Source organism: Metopolophium dirhodum, chromosome 1 (genome assembly GCF_019925205.1).
Source record: "Metopolophium dirhodum isolate CAU chromosome 1, ASM1992520v1, whole genome shotgun sequence".
NCBI classification, from domain to species: domain Eukaryota; kingdom Metazoa; phylum Arthropoda; class Insecta; order Hemiptera; family Aphididae; genus Metopolophium; species Metopolophium dirhodum.
This window is the reverse complement of record NC_083560.1, coordinates 92,543,270-92,570,205: the sequence shown is the minus strand read 5'-3', so window position 1 is coordinate 92,570,205 and position 26,936 is coordinate 92,543,270. Positions and strand designations below refer to the sequence as shown.

The 26,936-nt window shown below is 29.4% G+C and overlaps 2 protein-coding genes across 2 annotated transcripts in view; both read right to left on the bottom strand.

Annotated features, from left to right (window-relative positions):
* LOC132935700 (uncharacterized) overlaps nucleotides 1-24,196 on the bottom strand; it is an 81,863-nt gene extending 57,667 nt beyond the window's left edge. Inside the window, exon 1 of the mRNA XM_061002315.1 lies at nucleotides 23,589-24,196. Coding sequence (XP_060858298.1) covers nucleotides 23,589-23,898 — 310 coding nt within the window. The 5' untranslated portion in view covers nucleotides 23,899-24,196. The remainder of the gene's footprint in view (nucleotides 1-23,588) is intronic.
* Nucleotides 24,197-26,078: 1,882 nt separating this feature from the next.
* On the bottom strand, nucleotides 26,079-26,600 carry LOC132945710 (SCAN domain-containing protein 3-like). Its single transcript, XM_061015467.1, has one exon. It carries the CDS (start codon nucleotides 26,598-26,600, stop codon nucleotides 26,079-26,081), a length of 522 nt encoding a protein of 173 aa, XP_060871450.1.
* Between the last annotated feature and the right edge of the window lie 336 nt (nucleotides 26,601-26,936).

The following is a 26,936-nucleotide window of genomic DNA, read 5'->3' as shown; positions in this document are numbered from 1 at the left end:
GTGTTTCTACTCATCTGTAATTTTTATTTGTAAAACTTTTTTTTGAAAATTATAGCAAGTATTATATAGGTACCTGCATGATACCTGTATGTTTGTAATTCGCAAGGAAAAAAACCATACAAATAGGAAATATTATTATTTTTTCAAAATGTCTCTTAACGATTTCAAATTGTCCGTATAAAAAAAATGTTCAACAACTTAGATAAATTTGATGAGTCGAGAAAGTAGTAATGACTGTCAAAATGCATGCGATAAAATCGGGAAAATGAAATAAAAAATGTGGAAATATGCCCTTAAAAAATATACATTGACCCCATTATTAACCAGCGTTGGTGAGTACAATAGATGATTTTATTTTACCTATGTGTTAGTAAAGTATAAATCGGGACCTGCAGCCTATATTTGAGCTCAATAGGCAAATGGATCCATTATTAACCGTGAGTTTAATAAGCAGCGACTAGGACACTATCAATACTATAATATTGTCTATTAGATATTAATTAATAATTATCAATGATAATAGTGTGCGACTTATCGTGTAGTGTAGATTGGACAATTTTTAAGTTATCAAAAGAAAGTTATTAATTTGAAATGAATATTGCTGCAAATTGCAATGTGATGCCCTGACAGACATACTGTATATTATTATATACAGCTCGCGATCTGTACATACATTATAATAACGACCGCATTTCTGTACATTTTTCCTATTCATTCCCCGTGCGTGCGTATGGATATCAGGTTAACCGTGTATTATAATAAACATAAGGTATAAAATGTTTATCACTGCGCAATGCACCTAATACCTATATATAGGCTAATTAATAGGTACATATTTTTATTTCCCTACACGGTAAGATTGCGATCAAATCAAAATAAACAATAAAGGAATACATTGATTGATGAAGCTATATATAGTGGTGCTTGTATTTCATTAAAATAACAATTAGGTACACACCTAATATGAAAAAAACCCAATTATAAATTATTTAGGGGAAGAAAGTTCAGCAATCAATTGAAAAGGAAATAATAAAAAATATTTCCAAGTACTATTTATGTTAATACATTTATTTAAATTCCCGATTATCGGCAAAAATGTTTAGGTTAACCTATTCCAACATTATACATGGCATGCGTGAAATTATTTTGAAACTGACTTAAGAACGGTGTGTTTTATTAGTAGTATCTATACGGCTATACTGGTATAACATATAAGTAAGGAAAGGCTTAAAATCAATCTAAATTGAAAATGTCATTGTGTATATAAAATATAATAATAAACGTAAAAGTTTCAAGTCCCCGCAAATGTGAGTGAAGTTGGCCCCACCATGTCATGATAATTATACTAAACTTGTACCAATATTTTGTAACTAATTTTCAACCGCCATAAAAAATGTGCACCCTCATGTTTCACCCTTAATTACTAAACCAAATCGTCCTATCAACTTCAAACTTATTCTAATAATATTTTATTTATAATAAAGAAAGAAAAGATGGTAATAATAATAATAGAAATAAAAAATAATGGGAAAAAATAATAATGAAAAAATACCTAATATTCTTGAATTACAAAAAAAAAAAATAGGTAGTATTATTGTTTTATTTTTTTCTAATTTCGTCCGAATTTGAACTTCTAACAAAAAATCGGGCATACACTCTCAACCAAGTAGGTAGGTAATGGTCGTACTGCACTCGGGTTCAAAAAATGTTATAAATTTAGCGTAAATATTAAACATAGTTCATTGCACTTTTCACAAATTCTTTTAAACATATTTTTATACGTGTCTACGGTTGTATTAGTATATTATGTCATAATTCACTTCCTTTTAATTTTTCCAAAAAATAATTTCTTTAAAATATAATATTATATAATATACATACGGCGTACATATAAAATTAAAAAATATAAGCAAATATTAATTAGTATGCCAATGACATTTTAAAGGAAATTAGTGTTTTCAAAATATTTAAATTGTGTTTATTTTTTGAAAATTTTTGTTTAAAACCCTTTTTTGAACTCTAGAGCAGTTCGACCATCATCTTTTTTTTAGTGCAATTCGACTATCCCGCATTCCCGCCTTCAATCATCTATTAGAATCGCTTTATTGATGTATAAATATACACTCATATTATTATATTATATAGCTGATCTTTTTGTTATCAGCTTATTCTATTTTCGTTCAGATTGTTTCCCTATACGGCTAGCCTAGAGATCCTAGATAATAAGAGAGTAGTCAACTGAATAGATATCAACCATGTTTTGTCCAAAAAATTTCCGCGTTTTTTTAAGCCTTAAATGTATAAAATAGGAAATATTATAATTTACTAGGCAATTCATAAAATATTAAAGAAATATGCTTAGGTACTGCATAGCAGCAACTAAAATAATAAATTATTGTATAATACAATATGAAATATGGGTGTAATAACTAGGTATGGTATATATATATATCTTAATTTATGATACATAACTTACTATAGTCTATGATAAAAAATATGAATACGGGTATTATATAATTATGCAACAAGACAAATCAAAATATTAATAGTTACATATTATTAAAATTACATTGTAGTGTAAAAACAATTGACAATTAATGTATTTAACATTGGTAAGATATATACAAATTTGGAAGAAAAATGGCGTCCATTATCAATGATAACAGACAGCCATTTGAAAATGTTCACCGAGTAGGCCACTCACTTAAATAGGCTAGCCTATTACCCGCGCTGCACTCGTGATGAACGGAAGAACATAATATTAGAATAATATATCGTGTCTAGACCAAATCTATTGTTTAATTTTTATTATCTATAGGTACTTAATATTTCTAAATGTTATTTAATTTCAATTAAAATGAGGTGATAGTTTTGAATTATTTTCTATCCGATAGTCAGTACGACAACATTTAATAAAGAAATATTTCGTTTTCATAACTTTGTAGTAGTTAGTACTTTAGTTGAAAAGTGTAGTGTTGTGAGGGAAATATCAGTGGTTATTTTAACTGGTATACCTACCAACTAAGAGACACAAATACACAATTGTCAATTATTGTCACGTAGGGAAATAGTTTTGTCAGCAAATACCTAAGTAGCATTTTTAATAACTGGAGGACATCGTTTTTTTCTTTATATTAGCATTTATGCCTAAAAATTAATCATAACGTATTATACAAAGATAGAAATATAATGAATTTCTCTAAATAATTGAATTTGTACAATATATTTTATACTTACTATTTAGAGAATAGACATGTACTTACTAAAAGATTGTTTTTATACGGTTTTTTGTTACTCCCAGGGTCAATCATGAGTGGCGGGGGAGGGGGCAGAGAGACTACTCATTACCCAACAATTTTAAATTAAATTGCTATAGAAATATGGAAATATAAAATTTATTTTTATTTTATTTTCCTTTCCTTTGCTTTATTTCTTTAGACTTTAGTCGCAACTATCTGATTTTATAACATAATAATAATTATTAAATAATTAAAAAACTGAATTTATCTCTAAATTAAATTTTTATTGCCTGATTAGTAATTTGTAGTCTGATGCCTGTAAGTGTTTAACACGGTCGTGGAATAATAAAATCACCAACATTTGTAGACAGTTTTTTAGTATTATCACTATTATCAGACTTAGGTAAGAGAATCAAATATAAATAGTCAACAATTACTCGGGTAAGAAAACATAATAATATTTTGATAAAAAAATTGATTTTATTATACGGGGTTAGGTGATTCTTTTATTATTGAACACTCATTATCTCAAAAAGTATAAATGTTTTTGAAAAAAAAAAAGGTTTCAAGATGGTACTTTAGTAAGGTCATTTTTCGATTTTCTCAATAGTATTTTAACGCCAAAAGAAAAACAACTGAAATTTAATTATCTAACCTATTTGTTAAAATGCTTTGTTTATCAATTATCACCATACAAACGAATAAAATGTAAAAATTACCCAATTCCCACTAGGTATATAATATACAATAATTGGTTCCTTATTAATACATATTTATGATTCATACATTTTCTTTCATCCACTCAGAATCGTTTTTTATCGAATGCAATCATTGCATTCAAATCGAATACTGTAATAATACACTATCCTGTTCGAGGACCGAAGTGTCGATGGACAAACTTCCACCACCGCTGACCTATGAGCATGAAAGCATTTTCAAAAATATGGCATAATATTGCAGCATTTTATGGTTTTCACACATTGATATCTAAATCTAATGCTAATCCATATAGATAATAAAGAACACATTACTCGTTGAAATTGTATGTATTATTTTTATTTGTTTTTAAAATATTGTTCAACATATTATCTATCATGAACTGTTATATGCGCTAGTCAATTTTATATAGGACCATGATCTTTGTAACAAAATGTGTCGCTGGGAATATCTCACACATTTTTTAATCGTAGCTCTAGATAGCATCACAAAGATCATGCCATTGTCGACCTATAAAACTGACTTGTACATAGCAGTTCATGGTGGATATATTGAACAATATTATAAAAACAAATAAAAAAAAGGTGGATAAGTGGATGTCGCTCTGCTGTACGGTAGGTTACAAGTGGGCCACTGTAATGGATGGTGTTAAATTTGAATTCAATGATATAATATCATTGTATAAGAAAAACGATTCTGAGCGAAAACGGTCAGTCACCCTATGATATTACCAAGTATATTTGATGATATTATTGTGAATAAAGTAATTTATATATAACCTATTAACGTGGAGCCTTGTTTTAAATTTTCAATCCTTAGCCATAAAAGTTAAACATTTTATAAATTTTTAACCACAAAATAATTAATAAATTATAAATTTGATAAATGTTGTCAAAATTTGAACTTTAAATGCTTATAAAAAAAAATTGTGCAAATGTATTTTTAATATTTTTCAACTGCTATTAAAACGATATATCAGGAGTCTAATATTAAATTTTCACGCTTTTTTACCCAACAAATAAAAATTTATTGATATTTATAGAAAAAAAAACTAAAAAAATTGAAAACTGACAATGTCCGTAAACAGCTCAAATAGAGTCAAAATATTTTCAAAATTGTATGGTGTATAGAAAATGCTAATATAAACATTCAGTGAAATTTTCAAGTATCTACAGTCATTCGTTTTTTAATTACAATAAAATAAAAAAATCGTTACATGAGAAATCGAGTAAATATCAAATGTTGTAAAAATATAAATTTCAGACGCTCATAAAAATTTAATTTAAGTTTCTTCTAGACATTTTTTTTTTGATAAAGGTAGACAAACTTATGAGTAATCTTATATTACATTTTCAAATCTTAGATTTAAAAAGAAAAATTTTTATGAATTCTCATCAAAATAATTTGCTATTTTTCGTGATTTTTCCGTATTTTGTCAAAATTTGAACTTTAAATGCTTATAATTAAAAACTGTGACTAAGGATTTTTAATTTTTTTCATCTGCCTTTGAAACAATAAACTAGGAGCCTTCTATTAAATTTTCAAGCTTTTTTACTCAATAGATAAAATTTTATTGATATTTATAGAAAAAAAAACTAAAAAAATTGAAAACTGACAATGGCTGTAAACAGCTCAAAAAGAGTCAAAATATTTGGAAAATTTTATGGTGTATAGAAAATGCTAATATAAACAACCAGTGAAAATTTCATGCATCTACGGTCATTTGTTTTAGAGTTACACCAATAACCAAAATCGATTTTGTTAAAAATCGATTTTGCGTAAAAATTCCCGTTTTTCCTTAATTTTTCTTTTGTTTTTCACATCGCTTTTGAAAACTACTGGGAAATTAAAATTTTGACCTCCCCAATGCACCAACGATATTCACTTTCCCATCGAACAAGATACTGAAGTCGAAAATCGAAGCATTATTTCGACTACTTATCGTGTACACAGACACAAAAATAAAAAAAAAAAAAAAAAAATAAAAAAAAAAATAAAAAAAAAAAAAAATAAAAAAAAAAAACACACATCATTGTAAAATCAATACATTCATCGTTTCACTCAGAATCTAATAATACATACAATTTCAACGAGTAGTGTGTTCTTTATTACTTATTGGAATAGCATTAGTTATCAAAGTATGAAAACTATTAAATTATACTACAATATTATGCTGTAATTTTGGAAATATAAGTTGCTTTTATTCATTCAAAATTAAACCGATTTCAAATTTGTTTTTTCTCCATATTATAGGTACATAAATGATACCAATTCTACAAAAATGCCTATTTTCGAATTTTTAAATTTGATTTTTTTCGGACTATGATAAAATGGAAGCTTTTAATTGTATATACCTATTACTTTTAAAAAACTGCACAACAGTGTCTACATTATATTTCGAATTATAGCTACTGACTTTCTAATTAATTAACATAGGTATACCTACCAAATTATATAAGAATAAAAAAGTTTATGTATTCACGAATTGTATAGGTATTTTTATCACGCTTCCATCCAAAAAACCTTTTGATACAAAATCATAGGCTCTATTTATTAATAATTCATGTTATGTTGGTATGACACGTTTATAGTTTACCTACCTACGAGTCTACGACTGTACGACGGTTGTGTCTTACCACTATTAGGCATACGAGTACAACTCCAGTGTAGGGACAAGTCTTTATCAAAATATCATCGTAAGGCGTGCGCCGTGCAGTAAATAAATAAAATTCGTAGGTTTTTTTAATGGCAGGTTACGGTTAATAACACGAGGTACGGTTATTAATTTATTGTATTGTTATTATTATAGTTCTGATCTTGATATTATAATATGACGTATGCGCGTGTCGGCTAATGGAGTTCGAGTGAGATTAATCGACCCGATTCGCAGAGGTGTATACTGTATACCTCTCGTATTGTATAATCAAACCGTAATAATAATAATAATAAATATATGTATAGGTTTTTTTTTTGAGTAGACGGTGTAAAGTAAACGATTAACTTTATTGAGATCGAAATATTATTCAAGAAAATAAGACTGCGATAAGATCTGTCGAAGTGGGACAAATTATAATTCATAAATCCTATATATACAAGTATATTCATCTAAATAAATATTTAAATAGGATTAATAAGAAGAAAAATACGATTAGCCCGTCACATATTTAATATTTCTTTTGATGTTTATATTTTTTTTATGGATATGATTTGTTTACTTATCGTCCAGACCCGCTAGGCTGTTTTAAATTATAATCGAACCAAATAAATGGACTTTCCGCTCCATTTATGAGAATATATTTTTCATAATTTATACATAAAAATAACGAGCGAAGATCAATCGATTAGTATCACGTACACAAAAAAACAGATAATTCTCTTTACGAGATTCCGCCGCGGAGGTAAGGATAATAACTGTGATAATAATGATAAAATTATTGATACCTATACCTATTACCTATTTAGTTAAACTTATCAAGATCAGAAGTTATAGGAGATACCCAACATAAGCGTGCATAAATAATAAATAAGTATTCAAATGTATACTTGTGTTCTGTTCCAATAACTATTCGGGAGAAGGTAGGGGCCAAGAGGTAACATTTGTTTAACTATTGTCCATCACTAGCCACTATTACCTTTGGTGTTTTGGAGGGTATAAGGGGGTATACCCGTGGTATACGGGGGTTTATATTTGATGAATTTCCTTTTACGAATCCTATAAATACGGATAGTACGAATACGCACCATATACGATCTTATATATACCTACCTTTATTATTTTTAAATTATGCAATCCGTATTACGTATTGTTTATTGTCACATATTTTGACATTCAACAATCATCTACAAGTCAGAACCGTGTAACAACTAACAAATAGTTAATATTGGTTATTTACAATATGTATAAGACGTGTACCTATTGGTTATTGCTATTCAGTTAATCATTGTTCACGTGACCGACAACCGTGATTATTGCAGTTTTTTTATGAAAATATGTGCGAATTTCCACCATCACAGAATACCTAATAAGAATTTCCGAGATAATTATAGTAATAAAATGTTAAATCTGACCTGAGAAATAATTGTTAATACTTGGGTAAATAAATAAATATTTACAAAACTCGGTAACAAAAAATTGATTTTTGTAAAGTTTGTGAATGACGTAAGAGCTTTGTAAAATAATAGCTCACAATCACGCCACCGGCTTTCTCAAGAGTTGTATCTGATTAGTTTTGGGCTTACAATATTACAATATTACAATATTCATTGCATATTTGCATCTTTGTTCTTTACCTTAAATTTATAAATAAACGTATACACTATACCTATACTCTATTGTTTTTTTTACAAAAACACTAACACCACTTCCTTTAACCACAAAGATATTCACTGCAATATCAAATGAAATAAAATAATATTTTATAATATTTAGTTATATATAGACGTGCGCACAGGGTGCACAAAAAATTGTGCCTACTTTACATTTTTGATGAAAAATATCGTTTAGTTATTTAAAACTGATTATTGAGAGACGGTATAATTTATTCTGTATCATATTATATATATAACATTATTATGTATAATACACAATTTAGTTACAATGTTATGGTGGGTATCTTTTACATAACTAGTAAATAGTAATCACTAGTCAGTGGTCACAGTCCCATTCCCATATACCAAAGATATAATATTTTAATTTATAGCCGGTAATTTTTTTCCAAACCCACTGTTAATAATTAATTGAGTATCATATTATGTATAATTTTTTATTTTACGTTTAATCTTTTACACCAATAATAAAAAAGGATCGCAATGTACCTATACCTTAACTATCACCCCTTGCGCACTTGTATGGCATCATAAGCATCTGTTAAGGAATTATATAGATTCCCTGCCTAGGGGATATGTCCCCCTGGAAGGCGTGAACACATTCCTGGAGAGGTGCTATCAGTCATCACTCATTACAGAGTAAAAATTATTTTGAATTATTTACGTAAACGCGGGAAAAAACGAAAAAATAATATTGGCTGGTTAACGCGTATCACTAAACACTTCTCCTTAATTTTTTACATATTCAAACCAAAAAATCTACAAGCCCCCTTGCTTGAAATAAAAGTTAGGAAAACTAGTAATGTTATAGTAATGTACCTTCTCTCTATAGTTTAATCGTCAATAAACAATGATGAGGTTTTAGTGTTTTATCATTCAAAAATAGGGCTGTAGCCCATAAGCGTAAAATATGACCCAAACGCAACCCAAAAGCGCAAAAACAAATAACCCAAAAGCGCAAAAAAAAATTACCTTTTTAATAACCCATAAGCGCAAATCAAATTTATAAAAAAAAAGCGTATTTAATTAAAATCTTAGTTATTATTAATATTAAATTAATATTAATATTAAATTTGAAACTTGAAACCTACTGTTTTCAAGTATTCCAATCTAGAAATTTTTTTTTCTTTATACAAGGTTCAAGTTTTTGTATTGGAGACGACTTTAGATTTTCGATTCGTAGATTTTTGACCATTTGATTGTAATTTTAAATAAACTTCTGCTTGATGTTCTTTAATCACTTCAATAAAATTATAAATAGATGGGTGTGGGTTATAAAATTGATCTTTCAAATGACGGTGATATGATTCTGGACCATTGGTAGTCCTTGGCTCGTTCGAAGGTGGCTCAGCCCAGAGATGTGGCGGATATCTGCTGTCATTATCAATAAAATTCGCTAAAATATAATCTGAGAATGCTGATATCTTTTGATTGTCCGGAGCAATAGAAAATAGTTCATAAAATGCTTCAGAAATTTCAGTACACGGTAAAAAAGCCAATCCAAAGAAATACTTTAACCAATGTGAAATTTCTGATTCATTTTGGTCGTATTCAATTTTATGTCCCAATTTTGTAATTTGTCTATACCAGGCTTGCCCAAGATGAAAACGGCAACATTTAATTTGTGCATTTGGAAATATACGCAAAACGCCATTATGTGCAGATAGTTCAAAATCCAGAAGTATATTTTGAGGTTTTAATTCTTTCTTACATAATGTTTTTATTAAATGCCACATTTTTTCATAAATATCAGTTGTTTTGGATGGTAACAGACAATATACAACTTGGACGTAAATTGATTTATGTAGAACATGAACCGTATAGAGTTGTTCAAAATGAGCGGGACAAACGTAAAATGTACCATCGCCTAAAATAGTATGACTATTATTGACTAAATATTCTAAATTACTGTTTGTCGTGAATATTACGATTTTCGACTCTTCATCTTCATGGCAAAATGTTTCATTACGATGTGTAGTTAAACCATTGGTTTTTAATTGTTGTATGAGTTCGTATAATGAAGTAGGTGCTGCGGGAATTATTTTTCGACGTTCTCTATACATGGATTTTCTTATACTAGACATATCGTTGTGTAATAGTTCTGTAGTTTCAACCGCCATCAGTTCACGACGAATAATTTTATTTGGTCGCTCCGAAATACATCCAGTCGCCTTTCGTTTGCAATTATTACGAACTATTTGTCGCTGAATATCCCGATTCTCCACAGTATTATGATTATGAGATATATTTTCATTTTCCGTCAAAATATTAGATATTTTAGAATTAGTTTGAATAGTAGAAGTACATTGTCTTACCGTACATCGCCAAGATATATCTCCGCTTGCCATTACTCGCTGATGTCTGTACTTAAAATTATTGTACACAATACACAATACACCTTTATTTGTGTTAGTTAATGTAAATGGCATTTTAATAATTAATTTTAATTTTAGTCGAAATCAAGACACATAGACACACGTGACACAGTGGTAGCACAGACACCAACTGATATAGGTGGATATCTGGTATATCGAATTTCAATTAAAAATAAAACGGCTCAATAAGTTATATAAGTCATATCTATATAGGCACCTGTGTAGTTGCAAAGCTATATAGTTATCAAAAATCCTATTTAATGTAAGTTTATACTGTATACACTATTATATATTATATTGTGTATTATAGACTATAGTTATCTTAAATGATTATCAACTGCCATCGTAATGTGTAACGATAAGATACAGACAAATGCAATAACCGTCGCGATGCGTTGCTGCAGAACGGATAAGGCCGCGTACCGGCGTACCTATACATGGAAAGCGTAGAGCATCAAGTCAGTAAAATATTGTATCAAACAATTCAATTTTCTTTTGCGCTTTTATCCCGCTACCAAAGCCCAAAAGCGCAAATTCATTTTGCGCTTTTGGGCTATCGAAAAAAAAGGTCGATTTGCGCTTTCGGGCTTCACCGAAAAATGGTGAACAATTTAAAATATCACATATTATAATAATCGGTATACATTTTTTAACCAGACAACCAGTTGTTGAATCCCGATAAAATTGTAAACAATTGATGTCAATTGTTTATGCTATTTTATAACGACGATGAGGTTATTATTTATAGTAGGTAATGTAGACTAAATGTCAACAGTATAGTACACGCCTAGTCGTTATGGTAAAACTAAGTATATATTTGATTCCTATACAATATAATACATCAAGTGCGTGAAAACGTTTCGGAAATATATAATGTGTCTGTGTGCTATTCCGTCGCGGTAATTTATATTTTAGACTTACAAATAGTTTAATATATTATATATATGTATATATATTTATTATAGATGTACGCAATAAAAGATACATTTTCAGTTTTGTACGGAACGGTAACCGTTTGAATGAAGTAAGTAAGTCTTTATATTATGGGCGCATCGTGACACTATAATATTATAATATATATACGAATTGGCCACCCACACATACAGGCGTACATATCTATATACCCGAGTGCATTATATATAGTGCCTGTGGGTGTATATGGGATAATTTGATGGGGAAAATGCAGCGCATGATTTGGCCCAATAACGGAATAACGTGATATTTCGATTTGTTGGACATTTACCGACCGATTATTATTTACATATTTTTTTTTTCATTGTACTACCGTCGTTCGGTGCGCGGCACATGTGCACACGTCGCCATTGTTATAATAATAGTAATAATGATATAGTAGAATGTTTACCCCTCGGTTTACCCAGAAACCTGTCCGGAATGAAATTATTAATGCACTTCAAACCGCATCCGTCGTCACCGTCGTCCGCCGAGGAAGAACCGCGTTTGCTTTTTTGTCTACTTGCCGCATATTAAGTATGTTTCCGTTTATTATGTACACGCAGTAGCAGTGAACCAATATTGTGTTTATTGATTAGCTACAGTTCGAATAGACTATAACAATATAAAGGCATATGTCCCCTGGCCCGGTCCAACCATCACTTAAGTGTGTATATTAAAAAATATATTATACTTTATACCTGGTTGATACCTAATTGTTATTATGCACGCTCATTTTTATACATATACATTATTATATATATTATATATATTTGGGTTAACTACTTTAAATTGATTAACAGTTGGTAATGTACCAAGTTTCAGCATTAATAGAACAGTGAATAATCAACAATCAACTGTTGCAATGCAGTGGTTTTTAAATGCATTAATTTTTAAAATGCAAAAAAAATATATTTAATCTGTTATATAAATTATTGTTAATATATTTAATTGTGAATAATAGACGTGTATTTATACTCACTAGTCACTATAGTTTATAGAGATAAAATATTATATATGGCGTCGTGGCGACATGGTGTATAGTCTTTAAGAGTGTGTATAATGTCATTAACTTGTAAAGACACAACCGTTTTTTAGGGGTTTCATGTAGGTAATTTTATTGGCATTTCAAATAAATGAAAATTTAAATTATTAAATACTTATTAAATTAAGATCACTGCTCAGCTTTGAAACAGATAGTTTAATACAAAGTTAAGTTGAAAAAAAATACTCATTAAAATATATATATTATATATAAGTGGTCTCACGACATCATCGTCTGCAGCGAATACCTTTGTCGGTACCTACCTTGTTGAGTTATTACGTAAGTATGTAGAAAAAGGTGGAGAACAAGAAGTAACTATAAAGAAAGATACCTGCAGTACAAGATAAGGTATAATTTGTTAGTGATAACGAAAGAATAAATCATTTTAAGTGGTTAAAATGCAACTGCATCTAAATGCTAGGTATGTACTTTTTAGGTGCCATCATGTTATAATAATATACAGCCACAGTCACCAATCTTAAAAAAAAAAGAACCGTATTACATACTTTTTCTATATTAATAAATTATACATCAGTAAAATGTATAAAGAAGTTATAGAAAATCTTATTTTTATTTATGTGTAGTGTACATATTATGCACATAGTAAAAACCTATATAGTATTTTAGTTAGTACTACACACTATAGCAGACAAAAAAATAAAATAAGGGATATACGTCTTATTAGTTATCCATCATACATTATTTAATTATTGTTGTGGTGCATTATTAGTGTATAGTGCATTACAGACGTTTACTGTGCGGCGTATCTAAACATGTAGGTACCTAGGTATAATATTACGATTTACGACGTCCTATAAAGTCTTATAAGCGTGATTCTATTGAAACAAATTTGCCCAACTGGAAAAAACTGATACAATCTGTATTATTAAATATTAATGCAAAGACTCGAATATTTAGACTCAAATAAGACAGAACATAATGAAGTATTAACTATAAAGGGTAATGTGGAAGTATAAAAGTAGGTAAGTAAGTTAATGTTTTTGATGAAACTCCGAAAGTTTGATTAATGACTCAATGAAATAGTGGACAGTGTAAACACTTAATAGTTGTTAATAGGTACTAAAATAGCAAACTATGACACTCATTCTATTGCATTCAACACTAACTATGTAACTACCTGTTAACTATTCAGTGAATTTTGATGTAATTAATTATATTATTAATAATTATTAGTCAAACTTTTTGACACTTTAATTTACATTATAAAACGTTTCTTAAAGAAAACTTTATGATTACACAATTAAACTGTCCATATTTTCTCAGTTTTTAAAATATACGTAGGTATGTATATTACGATTCTAGTACATTATAGACACTTTCAATTAATTTATTACATTTTATATTTACTTAACGAATTTAGCGTTTACGTAAAATATAATTAATGTTATTTTCAATTTTATTTTTTCTAACGAGCTATATAATTTTTAATTTATTAACGTCATCATAATAATATATTAATATGTTAAAGATCACAATCTAAATGTAATATTAATCCCTGTATTAATTTTAATCAAATAAAAATGTAGGCCACTTACATTCCTGCATAAGAACCCACGCAACCTAACAAAAACGCCAGTTATATTATTACATTATGATGATGATCTGTATAGAACTCAGTTTTGACGGTTATAAAACATATAGACGTGTGGTCCTCAGGTAAGAGAAGTAGCTTTGAAAAATTAATTAATAAATAGTTTCAGATAGCAAAACACGCTTCTAAAATAATAAAATTGGTATCGGACATAATATTTTATTATGATAGCTATTGATATTATAGCGATTAATAGTTGACTATTCCGAGCACGTCTTTATTATTAGTTATTTCTTTTAAGAGGGCGCTACACAGATATTTGTTGCCCCCGTCTTACAAGTGCGTAGTAACATACCAAATTTACGCTCAGCAGATCACGTTTAACTCTGTTTGTCTCAAAATAAGAGTGAATCGATATATTATGAAACTTGATGGTAAGAACATTATCTGTGTTTGTCTATGGGGTTTTTACGATAACTCAGTTTTTAAGTGAGTTATGAGCATTTTTAATTTACGCTATATTATATTCACATAACTTCCTTCAAAATTGAATTATTGTAAAAATCCACATTTAAACACAGATAATGTTCTTAACATCATGTTTCATAATAGGTCAATTCACTCTAATTTTTAAACTAACGAAGCTAAACCTGATCTGCTGAGCGTAAATTTGCAATGTTACGCACTTGTAAGACGGAGACAACTAATGGCTGTATAGCGTCCTCTTAAAGATGGGATTGTAGGTATAGCACCAAATTAAGCATAACTATGCGTTTTAATAACTTATGGAAACCAAAAATTTTGAATTGTTGATATGTCTTTGAATGTAAAATTATTATTATAGTTTATAAAAAAATAATCATGCCTATATATTTTTAATATTTTTAAATTGCTATGTAAGATTAACTTATGTGTGTTCTTATATTAAATGTTTAAGTTGTTGGACACAGCCTAAACATATTTATCACCTTTTTTAAAAAAAATGTAAATACGTATACAATAGTTTATAATTAGTCTGTATATTTTGAAAATATAATTGAATATAGACAATTCACATTTAAATAACCGTAAAATGTTTCGAGTTTTCACGATTTGTATAAATACCTACTCATTGTATTTTATTAAAAAAACTAAAATCGTTTAATAAGAAATCATTATTTTATGCGTAATTACGTGAATATCAAATGTTGTCAAAATATATACTTCTCATAAAAAATATATGTGAAATTATAGACTCTACTTGTTGTATAATCCTTAATAAAAACAAAACTGATATGTAACCTTGTATTAAATTGTCAAACACTCAAACCTTAAATATAAATAATAAAAATTGTATACATACTAAAAAATAATAATGTACTATTGAACGAATACTTCATGTGGCATTTTGGACGAATGTACAATGTACATTACAGTGGCCCCACTTATTAGTTATTACCTACAATTAAATCTGGATTCGATTTAGATCTAACTAGTGTTTAAAGTCATTATTTTACTATTCAAACTTATAGTAGGTAGGCTAGGCTAGGCTAACCTATCTTATATACCTTCTACCTAATAATAATTATATATTATGTTGCCCTGTGCCCCTGTACTTTATAATATGTAGGTATATCGTACATGTAGGTATGTATGTATTAACTATTATTATTATGTACTATTGATCAAATACTGATTTGTATGTGTTACATGCATTATAATATTATATTTTTTTATATTACCTATTGGGTATAAAGTAATAAGTATTAATTAATATAACATACTAACATAAGCGTACTCAGTACACCCACCCACGCATATTGTAGTAGTTGATTGCTTTAATTTAGACAACCGATTTTCACATGAACCGAAATCCACTTAAAATCGACCTTTTTACCAGCGGTGACACTCAATCACAGCTTACAGCTTTATTTTTTTTTTGCATGTGAAGAAACAACGTTGTTATCATTTATTTAACATTGTTTATCCAATCCGCTGCAATACAAATTTTTTTGTAATGAAGACAATTACGGTTATTAGTTTTAAGTCAGTGAAAAAATGTTGTTCCATCATCAGTTACTTAAAAAATAATTCAAATATTAAAATTATAAATATTGATCCCACGCGTCTTTTATGTACATCACCTGGCGCCTACTATAGGGTAATTTACTAATTGTACGAATTTGTACAAATCACAGTAAGTATATATCATATATTATAATGTAACGGGTACCTAAAGTACGAAAGATGGATAAATGATACATTATTTGGATAAGATGAACACTACCCCCATACCTGGATACAACAAAAATATTGTTCATAAAACAATTTATTTTGGGTAATTTTTACATTATATACGGCTGAGTAGGTAACGATTGTATAGATAATTGTTTTAGATGAAATTCACTCAATAATAGATACATATTTTAAAAGTCTTATAGCCACAAAAATGTCTATACAAAATCAAATGCTTATCAAATAAATGTAATTACAAAGTCGGGGAAATACTTTGAAATTCTAAATGTCACCCAAACACAAATTGTTCAAATTAATTATTTTAATTTTGGATTAGTATAAATTGGTTTTTGCTACTAGAATTATTATACTCTGTATACTTGAACGATTTGAAGTGTTTGGTATGATACCATGATAATCGTGTTGTGCCGATATTATCAGTTTATACGATTATAGTTATACAGTATACGGATACATTATCCACAGAACGCTGCCTAATGTACCTATCTATAAATTGATTGGTGTATATAATATTATACATATTTAAGAATTAAGGTGGATAATGTATAGATGCATTACATTGTCCATAATATGGCTATAGTTTACATTACCCGTTTTTGGACCTTACCCATAACATTACACAGGTAAAATGCGTGCGCTATGCCCGACCGGGTCGTAAATGATAATTTAATAAAGAAATCATGGAGCTATGCGAACCTCGTGACTCATGATATCTATGTATATACGAATGTCCGTCCGTTCTATTGTTCGGGGATGAATGCGTACAGCGATAATAATAACATAAGACGACAGTCTGTCATAAACGTGAGACGAGTGTAGAAAATGTAGTCATTGGCCTGATTAAAGACATGCCAGTGTATATTAGGTGCATACATATTATGTACGCGTGATGAATGAAAGTCATTTTTTTATCGTATAAATAATATTATATATTTGTAATATTCTCTGGCGACCCAGGGTACTCAAACAGCCGTTAAGTCCTACCGTGACGTGACCCCTGCGACATGCGGTACATTATTTATTTTATTAGACATTCCGGCTAGTTTATTCGAACATATGGATATTACAGCAGGTAGTCCGGAAGTCGGAAAAAATTACCACGGAAAAGAAACCCAGAAAAATATATTATAATGAACAAAAACCCATGGAAATAAAAGTCTTTATGCGAGCGCCGCGTACAATAAATTGTACTATATAATAATATAATATTTGGTTAAATAATTTACTGTTGTGTGCCCACTTATATATTATATAAAATGTATACCTATATAATATGTATAGTTTTACATTGAATATATCTTTTATTACAAGACTATTGATAAAAATTATGATTTATGACATTTTCAATGGTTTGAGCAAAGAACATTTTACTTAATTTATATTGTTGGGTACATGCCTAAACATAACTATTACATACGATTAAACTGGCTAAAAATGTAATTAATTAATTAATTAATTGAATTAAACGGGATTGGTAAATTGAGTCCCAAATTACCTTTTATCAGTTAATTGGGTCACGGGAAAAAACGGTTAGACCATTCATCCCATTTTTTTAATATCTATAATAAGTCACCATTTATAAGTATTATATAAATTTAAAAAATCGTATGGTGTACAATATTGTATATTAAATTAAAATATGTGTCTTATAGTCATAATTAGAAGTTAAATTTTATAATTGTGGTATATAAATGGGGGCTATGGACAGGTAGGTCATATATGGGTTTAAAGCCGGGATCCAACTTACCTATTGCCTACCCTTTTCTTATCGGGCCATCGGGGCTCAATTTACCGCTTTTAAAATGCATTCAAATTATCGTGAACCCAAATTACCTAGCAACGATTAAAGAAATTAAATTAAAACACAAAAGAAAGCTCTTATAGTTAAAGTTTTGAAGTCAATATGGAGGATGAATTATTATTCTAATATTATTTATAATTTGTAAATTTTTTCGATGGGTTTTTTCCGTGGGTTTAATTTTCTGGGAAAATTGTTTTCCGTGGGTTGTTTTCTCGTTGGTTCAGAATAATTATATAAATTATATAAAATTTAATTTTGGCATCGTTTTAAATCGAAATCTTATAGTATTGTAGCCAACAGACAATAGAATAATATATCGTATATTAGTGGTGTGGTGTCGTATATTAGCGGTATTGTGGTCAGAGGTTTTAAATATGTATTTTTTCATTTAGTGAACACGATTTATGTTAGACAATACCACGAAGCGTAAAGATCATTAGTCTTAACTGTTTAGAGGTATATCAACAGATTTAGATTGTTCTTTTGTTTTACGTTGATAACCAGTATCGAAACCGTAATACGCATTGATCTTAGATTTTTTTATAATAATTCAATTAAGGTGCCTGATTAAAATATAAAATACGATTACGAATTTTCATAATACAGTTAGGTAACTGCGAACAACATTCTTATCCCTGGTGCATGAGGTTGTTGTTTTTATCTTATACTTCTAAGTATTCTCTTTTTGACTGTTCTTTCGCACATAATGAGTCGTGTATAGTTTGACTAAAATCAAAATTAAATTATAAGTAAGACAAACTTTGATTGTTTTTTAACTATGGAAGAGATTGACTTATTTGTGGGTGGACACTACAAACTATAGATTCTTCAACATTTCATTTTTTTTTCCCCGTAATGACAATAAATCAAATAATTAAATCCATTTAACGATTAAACATTTAAACATTTAATGTTTTTATGATAAATTCTAAGCTTAAGACGTAACAATCAAAACATTAAGTTTAATAGTTTTATTACCCACTTGAATATTTGCCAATAATTATCACCATATTTATCCTAAGTTTTTAAAATATACATCACATTTCTTAAAATCCTAATTAAGTTTGCCACTACCGGACATAATGTGCTAACCGTGCCTGCTCCATTCCCCCTAAATACGGCTTAAATGATAAATAATATACCATCAAGTCTATCATGTTTCCACATATATAAGTATATAACTATAATAGCCTGTACATCTATTAAAAATTAATCACGACAGCCTTGCAGGTTTTCGGCGTCAAGCGTGATGTTGATAATATGGCGCGGTTGTTCGGTCGTTCGGTCACTGAAAACTGTCGCGTCCATAATGATTATTATTTACGTTCCGTTATAATAATATTATTATTATTATAAGAAATTAGGGACGAATGACGACGACGGAGTGAACATCTAACCTATCATGCATAATGCCCGAACGCGGTTGTCGTTTTTATCAGAAAAACGGGTTTATATATATAGATTCTATAAAATAATTAATAATAATAATTTTAAGTATATAATAACGGTGGTAGTAGGCAATACTTTTAAGTTTATTATTTACGCCCAGCTATATACTCATCGCAACCGGTGTCCAGTTATTAATGTGTTTGTATAACGTATAGGTTGGTGCCGCCACTGCCGCATATATAATATTATTATTTTATATTATGTTCGTCTAACCGACCCGTGTACGAGGACAATGTCACACAGCAGCAGCCAGCACATAGGTATAATATAATAATTATATAGGTTTATACGTAAAAATACGTTGTTTTAACCTTAATAACGGCAGGATGGTTTACCTACAGTTCGAAATCGTTAAACGAATTTGCATAAAATCCGGGTACATAAAAGTGATTGAGTAAATAATATACAAACGCGTCTTGTATAATATAATATACATAATAAAGTTATTATTATCATCGTGTATTAATGTATGAAACTCTGCGGGTTCGGCGGCAATTATTACGGAAAACTATACAAGCGTTAAGGTTAACTGCAGCATAGGACTCATTAGCTACAAGAAAAACAGGACTAAGCGATGTGTAAAAGTTTATGTATAGTTTCTTGATATTGGGCTCACTCACATTCTATACGCACAACGAGTAATTCAAATAATAATTTGTACGACTATAAAAGAAAAAAAATCTTTTATTTAATAGCGTGTAAATTCTTATAACATTAATGTCAGAAAACCTAATCCCAAATGAAATTCGCAGATATAATATAACGAGGAAAACATATAATAATCATACTTAAGAACAAAAAACATGTTCTTAATACACGTTTTATCGTACATATTTTTTTCTTAAATTCCTATACATAATATTATGTAAATGAATAATTGAAATAGTGATAATTTTCAATTGTCAAGATAAACGGTCAAATATAAATGGGCAACAATATTCCGTTTCTTGACCGAAATTATTTTGAAATCTAATAAATAGATAACATTGGTTCATCATTGTGAACGGTTCACAGAGTTATATTTATAATCATTTATCACTATTAAGTATTGCAATGATATTAGATATAAAATTAATTAACTTTTTCGAGCATTAAAATCTCGAGAAATTTTCTTTGATTTAAAATAATCATCGTACTAACATAGTATTAGTAAGGAATATTATAAATGTCTAACTTATAAATATTATAAAATATATATAATATATTTACCTAATTATTATTAGGTACATTAAGCCTTAAGGTAGGTAGCAATATACATATCACAATTTTATATATACAATTATTATGAATTATGCAGTTTAATAGAATTTTTAAAATACAATACATGAAAAGCATTTCGTGGGTGCATTTATTACTTATCATTAGGTGAGGTTAGGTTAGATTATTTTCTACTCGAATTGTTTCTGAATATTATTACTGATAGACGATACTTGCTTGGTTCGGCCGTGCTGACTGAGTGGGTACTTAATAATTATTTTCATATTCAATTAAAATACGAAGTATTTGAATCATAAATGTCACGCTGATTTTATACGGAAGCGCAACCAGTCTTAACGACTCGCAAGTTGATATAATAACTATATAAGATCCATTAAACGGGGTGAACAAGTTTAACCACGCCTGGAAAATCGTGACTATAATATAGGATCTAATTATCGGTCCTATGGTATATTCAGCTTTTTTTCACCTAAGGTATTTTGAAAAAAATGTTAGTGCTGTTTGATGTAGGTATAATTAAATTCTAAAATGCTTATGTATGTATAGATTATGTATTTAATTGACCTCCTTAACATTAAAATTTTTCAAATTAAGTATCCAATTTTATTTAAACAAAACTGTCTGATTAATGATTATCCAATATAATTATTGAAATGTATTTGAACAACGATTCTGAGCAGATCAGAGTTGCGTGATTTTATTTCTTCACTTTTTTTTCACATTATTGTATATTATCACAATATGGACAAGGCTTTTTTTAAAATGCACATCCAAATCAAAACCACATGTATGTTTGCTTAAAAAAATGCAAGTATTGTTCAATTGTAATTTGTAAATGTAGTGAGTAAATCGTCGGATTGAATAAATACTTAATATTATAAAATCAATTTTTTAGTTGAATATAAAATATATTAGGTACCTAAATATTAAGTAATAATATAAAATTCGCGAAAAAAAAATTATTCTTCATAGCATATTATTACTCGTATTGTTATACCATCAATATTACTAATTATTAAACAAATAAACATCATAAGTATTCTATAGGTTAGGTTAGGTTAGGTTAGGTATTACAATATACTGACTCTCGATAACTCGAAGTTAGTGGGACTTTGAATTGCTAATTATATTCAAAAATTCAATATATTATCAAAAAAAAAATAAAATTTGGTACCTAATAAGTGTTATGAAACATGTAAAATAGCTACACCGCGAGCTACACCTAAGTATGTATAATGTATATTAATAATAAATAATACTATTATAATACTATATTATATAAATAATAATTAATAAATACGATATGGAATACATTCAATGTTTGTTAAAAAAAACCTGTGAGTTTTAAAAACGAAGATAAGTTTATAATAGCTAGTTATTTAGGTATACATAATTATGATAATGTAGGAATACTTTGACTGCTAAATCACGGAAATAATTTCGAATTTCCACGAGTTGAATTGAGTTGAGAAGAAAGAAATTTAACGTTTTGGCGGAAGGTTTATTTTAGATTTTAATTCAAATTATTTTGAGTGTAAACCTTATAGCCTATAGGTACCTAAATGTGTTTTTCTTCGAATTACAGCGAAATTCCCAAGGGACCGAGCTTTGACTTCGAATTACCTATCGAGAATCGAAGTATCGAATTATCGAATGTTTGAATTAACAAGAATCGAATATAAATAAAATAATTAATGTACACCTTATATATTAATATATAAAATAATTATAATAAGGATAATACGTAAAATGATAAAACTAAACTATCCCCATAATATGACATAATAATAAATATTATGATACTTGATGCGTCGTTTTTGTTTATCAGTTAATAACAGCTAGTGATATATTACGAATTTTAAATAATATTATAATATCTACTTATTATAAAATATAGACATGCGATTTTTACCTACATAGGTACTTACATACTTGGAATAAAATAGTTCAACCTACAGTGTTACTATTGTTAATAATAGAAAAATAAACTATAAACTAATAGTGGTGTAAATATTAAATATAAAATAAAATATCCTTAGAAATAGGTTCAGTCTTCATTCAGAATCGTTAATTCAATGACGATGTACTCTGAACGCCGCCTATACTAAGTATATTATAGTAATATAAGTAGTTATATAATAGGTTGCTAAATAATAAATTATATAGCAAAGAAAGTTCCCTAATTTTTTTTTATTTTGTTTATTTTACGACATTACAATTTTACAGTCATGTTTCGCGAAAGGTGAAATTTAACAAAAGTAAATAAGTACATTTTTCTATTTTTATTAAAACCAACTATGTCCGAGTAATAATTATTCACCTCCAAGCTTATACAATATATATTACTTAGGCAGTTGGGCAATGAGCAAAAGCTATGATATTCTAATATTATATACAAAAGGCGAGTGTATAGTGTATTTAAATATTTTTTAGACATCGCCACAGTTGTGTGCACATAATATTATGATTATGATTTTATCCTACTCTTCTGTCATTATAAGTTGTAACCAATGTTTTTTTCAAATAATATGTGAAAATACAAGTTATTTATATATTTTTGACGGGTAATTTTTATTTTATTGACCTGATAGGTACATCGTACATACCCAGATATTATAATGATCCTACCTACAACCTACTACGACTACATTACAATAATAATATTTGATATCCGACGTACCCGCGTTGGCGTTCTTCTGCGGCACCGCGGCGTACGACACGCAGGCGCCCGTCTCGTACGTGATGGCGGCACATTGGTCGTCCAACTTGCAGGCGTCTATGCACTGCGGCAAGGTGAACAGGGCCAACTGCTCGCGCATCGCGTGTTTGGCCGCGGGACTGGCTGCGTACCCGGTGAGCAGTTCGAAGTTGACATCACCGCCGCCGTCGCACTTGAGCGACGCGGCCGGGCTCGAGCAACCCGCCATCATCACCACGACCAGCGACAGCGCCACCGACAGACGCGCGGATCGCCGCGGGTGTGGGTGCATGACAATATCAGCCGTGGCAGCAGCAACTCCACCCGCGCTGGTGGGTGTCAATACGCGACAAAAACAGTCTCGAGACAAAGTAATCAGACGCGCACCGTCAGCGAAATCGTCGTAATACGTGTAAATAATATTATTATCTATTTTAAAACAATATTATGTTGTGCACACCGTTTATTAAAACTATTTAAGATGTAGTTGTGTCGTGTGTATTTTGAAGCGATGCGATGGATATAAAACTCTTTGGTGCGCGCGGGGTGTAGAGGTCGCGACGTCGGTGCCGCGGAGAGCCGAATAAGACTGACGCGTCGGAAGAGTCAAGAGTGCGGCCGACTACGGTCCGCGGGCACGTGGTCTCGGCGCGGCGGCCGTGGTTCCCGGGAGTCGAGAGCGGGAGAGAAGAACCGCTGGCTGGCGAGCCGCCGCCGCCGCCGCCGTCTTTTCACAGCGACGATTATTATTATTAGTATTCGGCGTTTAATATTATATATATTTATTTATTATTATTATTATTTATTTTGACCGTTGCCAGCCGCCCCCGCTCGGATCGGCCGAAATAATAGATGCGTATTAGCTTCGCACAAACAAATAATAATAATAATAATAATAATTTAACAACTGCGTCAACACTTCGCTGCTGGACCGCGGGAAACCCGAACGAATGACCTAATAGAGCCCCGTTTCTGTGAATCGAAAATAATAGGAACCAAATTATTTCATTTCGATTATTATCGCATTAACCATCACCTGTAAATATAAATATATACCCCAAATATAGTACCAACAATATAGGTAAAGTAGGCAAGTACCAACAATATTATAATATATACCAACAACCAATTACATTATGGCTTCTTATTTACAATCGTCTCTCCTCCGTCTTCTCGTTTGAAATTAATGGCCGAAACGTTATGTTTAGTTATGTGTTCCTATTTAAAATATTGGAAAATATATAAACCACGACGCTGCCGCTACTTCAGTTCGAAGTTTCAATAATACTGTCATTTATCGGCATAAACATTCAGATTTCAGACCCCGGCGAAGGCCTCTCGGGAACATTAACGCCAGCACACCATAGACTAACATTTGAAATTTGAATAAAATATAATATTATTCATTATAATTGTATTTATTTATTTATAAATTATCGGGGCTAGCCTTTTTACAGTATAGAATGTGGTATACATGACATTTTAATATAAAATAACACGAGATATAGAAGAAATATATTATACAACACAAAATAATATTGTTAATACAGATAATGTAATAATTAATATTTATAAAAATAAAATACAGGTTGACAATGAACTAATTAAAATTATAATATTTTTTTAAAAATATAATTGACTATCTAAAAGTATTACGGTGGAGACTAATTTAGCAAGTTTCAGAGTTCAAACAAGACTCATTAGTCATTACCGGCTTTCAACTTAAGTATGGGACAACAAAAATATCGTGATTTGGAGAATTATAATACATTATAATGTGACCCAAAAAGATGTTTGTCCAATTTTTCTTGTGACCTTTCTAATACATAATGTTCAACTTCAACGTTACTCATAGGACAACTTGATAATATACCCCCCCCCCCTTGCCACTATTAAATTTCTAAATACACTTATTTATTAAATTGTATATTTACTTATCTATAAAATATAGCATTCAAAGTAATGTATTATAATATTAACATTAATTTTTCTTTCATTAAATATTTCTAGTAAAAAAACTAAGTTCCTACTCAATTGACTGACGAAATCTATTTTAAAATTATTTTTCCGGCTTGGTGACGACAATAATTATTAGGTACCTTACCTATTGACAAACACCTTTATTATTTTCCTGTTCCCTCACTGTAATTTTTGTTTTATCACTTACTTAATGCTAATTGGTAATTTTGTCGGTTATTCAGTCATTCCGAATTCCGATTTGTAACATCGTATTATATAGTTGTTACCTTTAAGACAAGGGTGCCCAATTTATTTTGGAAGCGGGATATAATTGCAATTACATTTAGCTGGCGGGCCATGTTATGAACAAGACTTTTTTACACTTATAATTCATCTAAAATTCTATTTTCAATAGATACTTAATTAGATAGGACAGATAGGTATTTAAATTAAACAACATTTTAAATTTCACATGTTTTAATTTTCATTTTTAATAATATTAAAAAAAAAACATCAGTGAGACCTATGAAGAGACTTATTAGCTAATAATTTTTCAATATCTGGTGATAAATCTGATGTAGATAACAACATCAAATCTGAAATATGAGGCGCAGTTAACGAACTACGATATTTATTTTTGACATAGGTTAGAGTAGAAAAAGCTTTTTCGCAAATATATGTTGATCCAAATCTGCTTGAAATCTGCAAGGCAGGATCATACGTTGCAAGAAAGTCTTCTTTTGGTAATAATTTCCAAAATTTTAATAAATTTTCTGAAGACTGCAGCTGTGGTTGTGATGATACAGTTTTGGTAAATATCTGCTTCAAGGAAACGTGGTTTTGAATTTCTGTGATTTCCAACTGGATATTGCATGAATATTTTTGTATTTCACTTAAAGTGATTGAAAATGGGTTCATGAAAAACAAAATGTTATTTTTGTCCTTCTCAAAATCCTGAAATCTGTACTCAAAAGACTGCAACAGTAATTTAATTTTTGTTTGATATTTCGAGATGTCAGGCGAACCCGATAACATTGCTGTGTGGAATGGTCCTAGTGCTAATTTGATACACACACGTATATAAAATAAAATATACAACAAAATTTAAACTTTTTTTTTTTAATTTTTATTAGATGATATACAATCTATACACAAAGGCATAATAAGAATATGTGCTATAATAAGTTTGAATATGAAAAGGGTGAGGGGATAAGCCATCCAGTGATCGCACTTCCTTTTGCTTAAATATATTTATATATTATTAGATAAGAATTTTTTTTTTTTTGTTAATCATTAAGAAGATATCTGCACTAGTTTCTTTTCAGTTTCTTTTTTTCTTTTTCTTTTTAACTTTCTTTTTTTCTTTAATTT

Coding starts and splice junctions, on each gene's coding strand:
- LOC132945710 (XM_061015467.1), bottom strand. CDS start 26,600: ATGTTATCGGGTTCGCCTGACATCTCGAAATATCAAACAAAAATTAAA.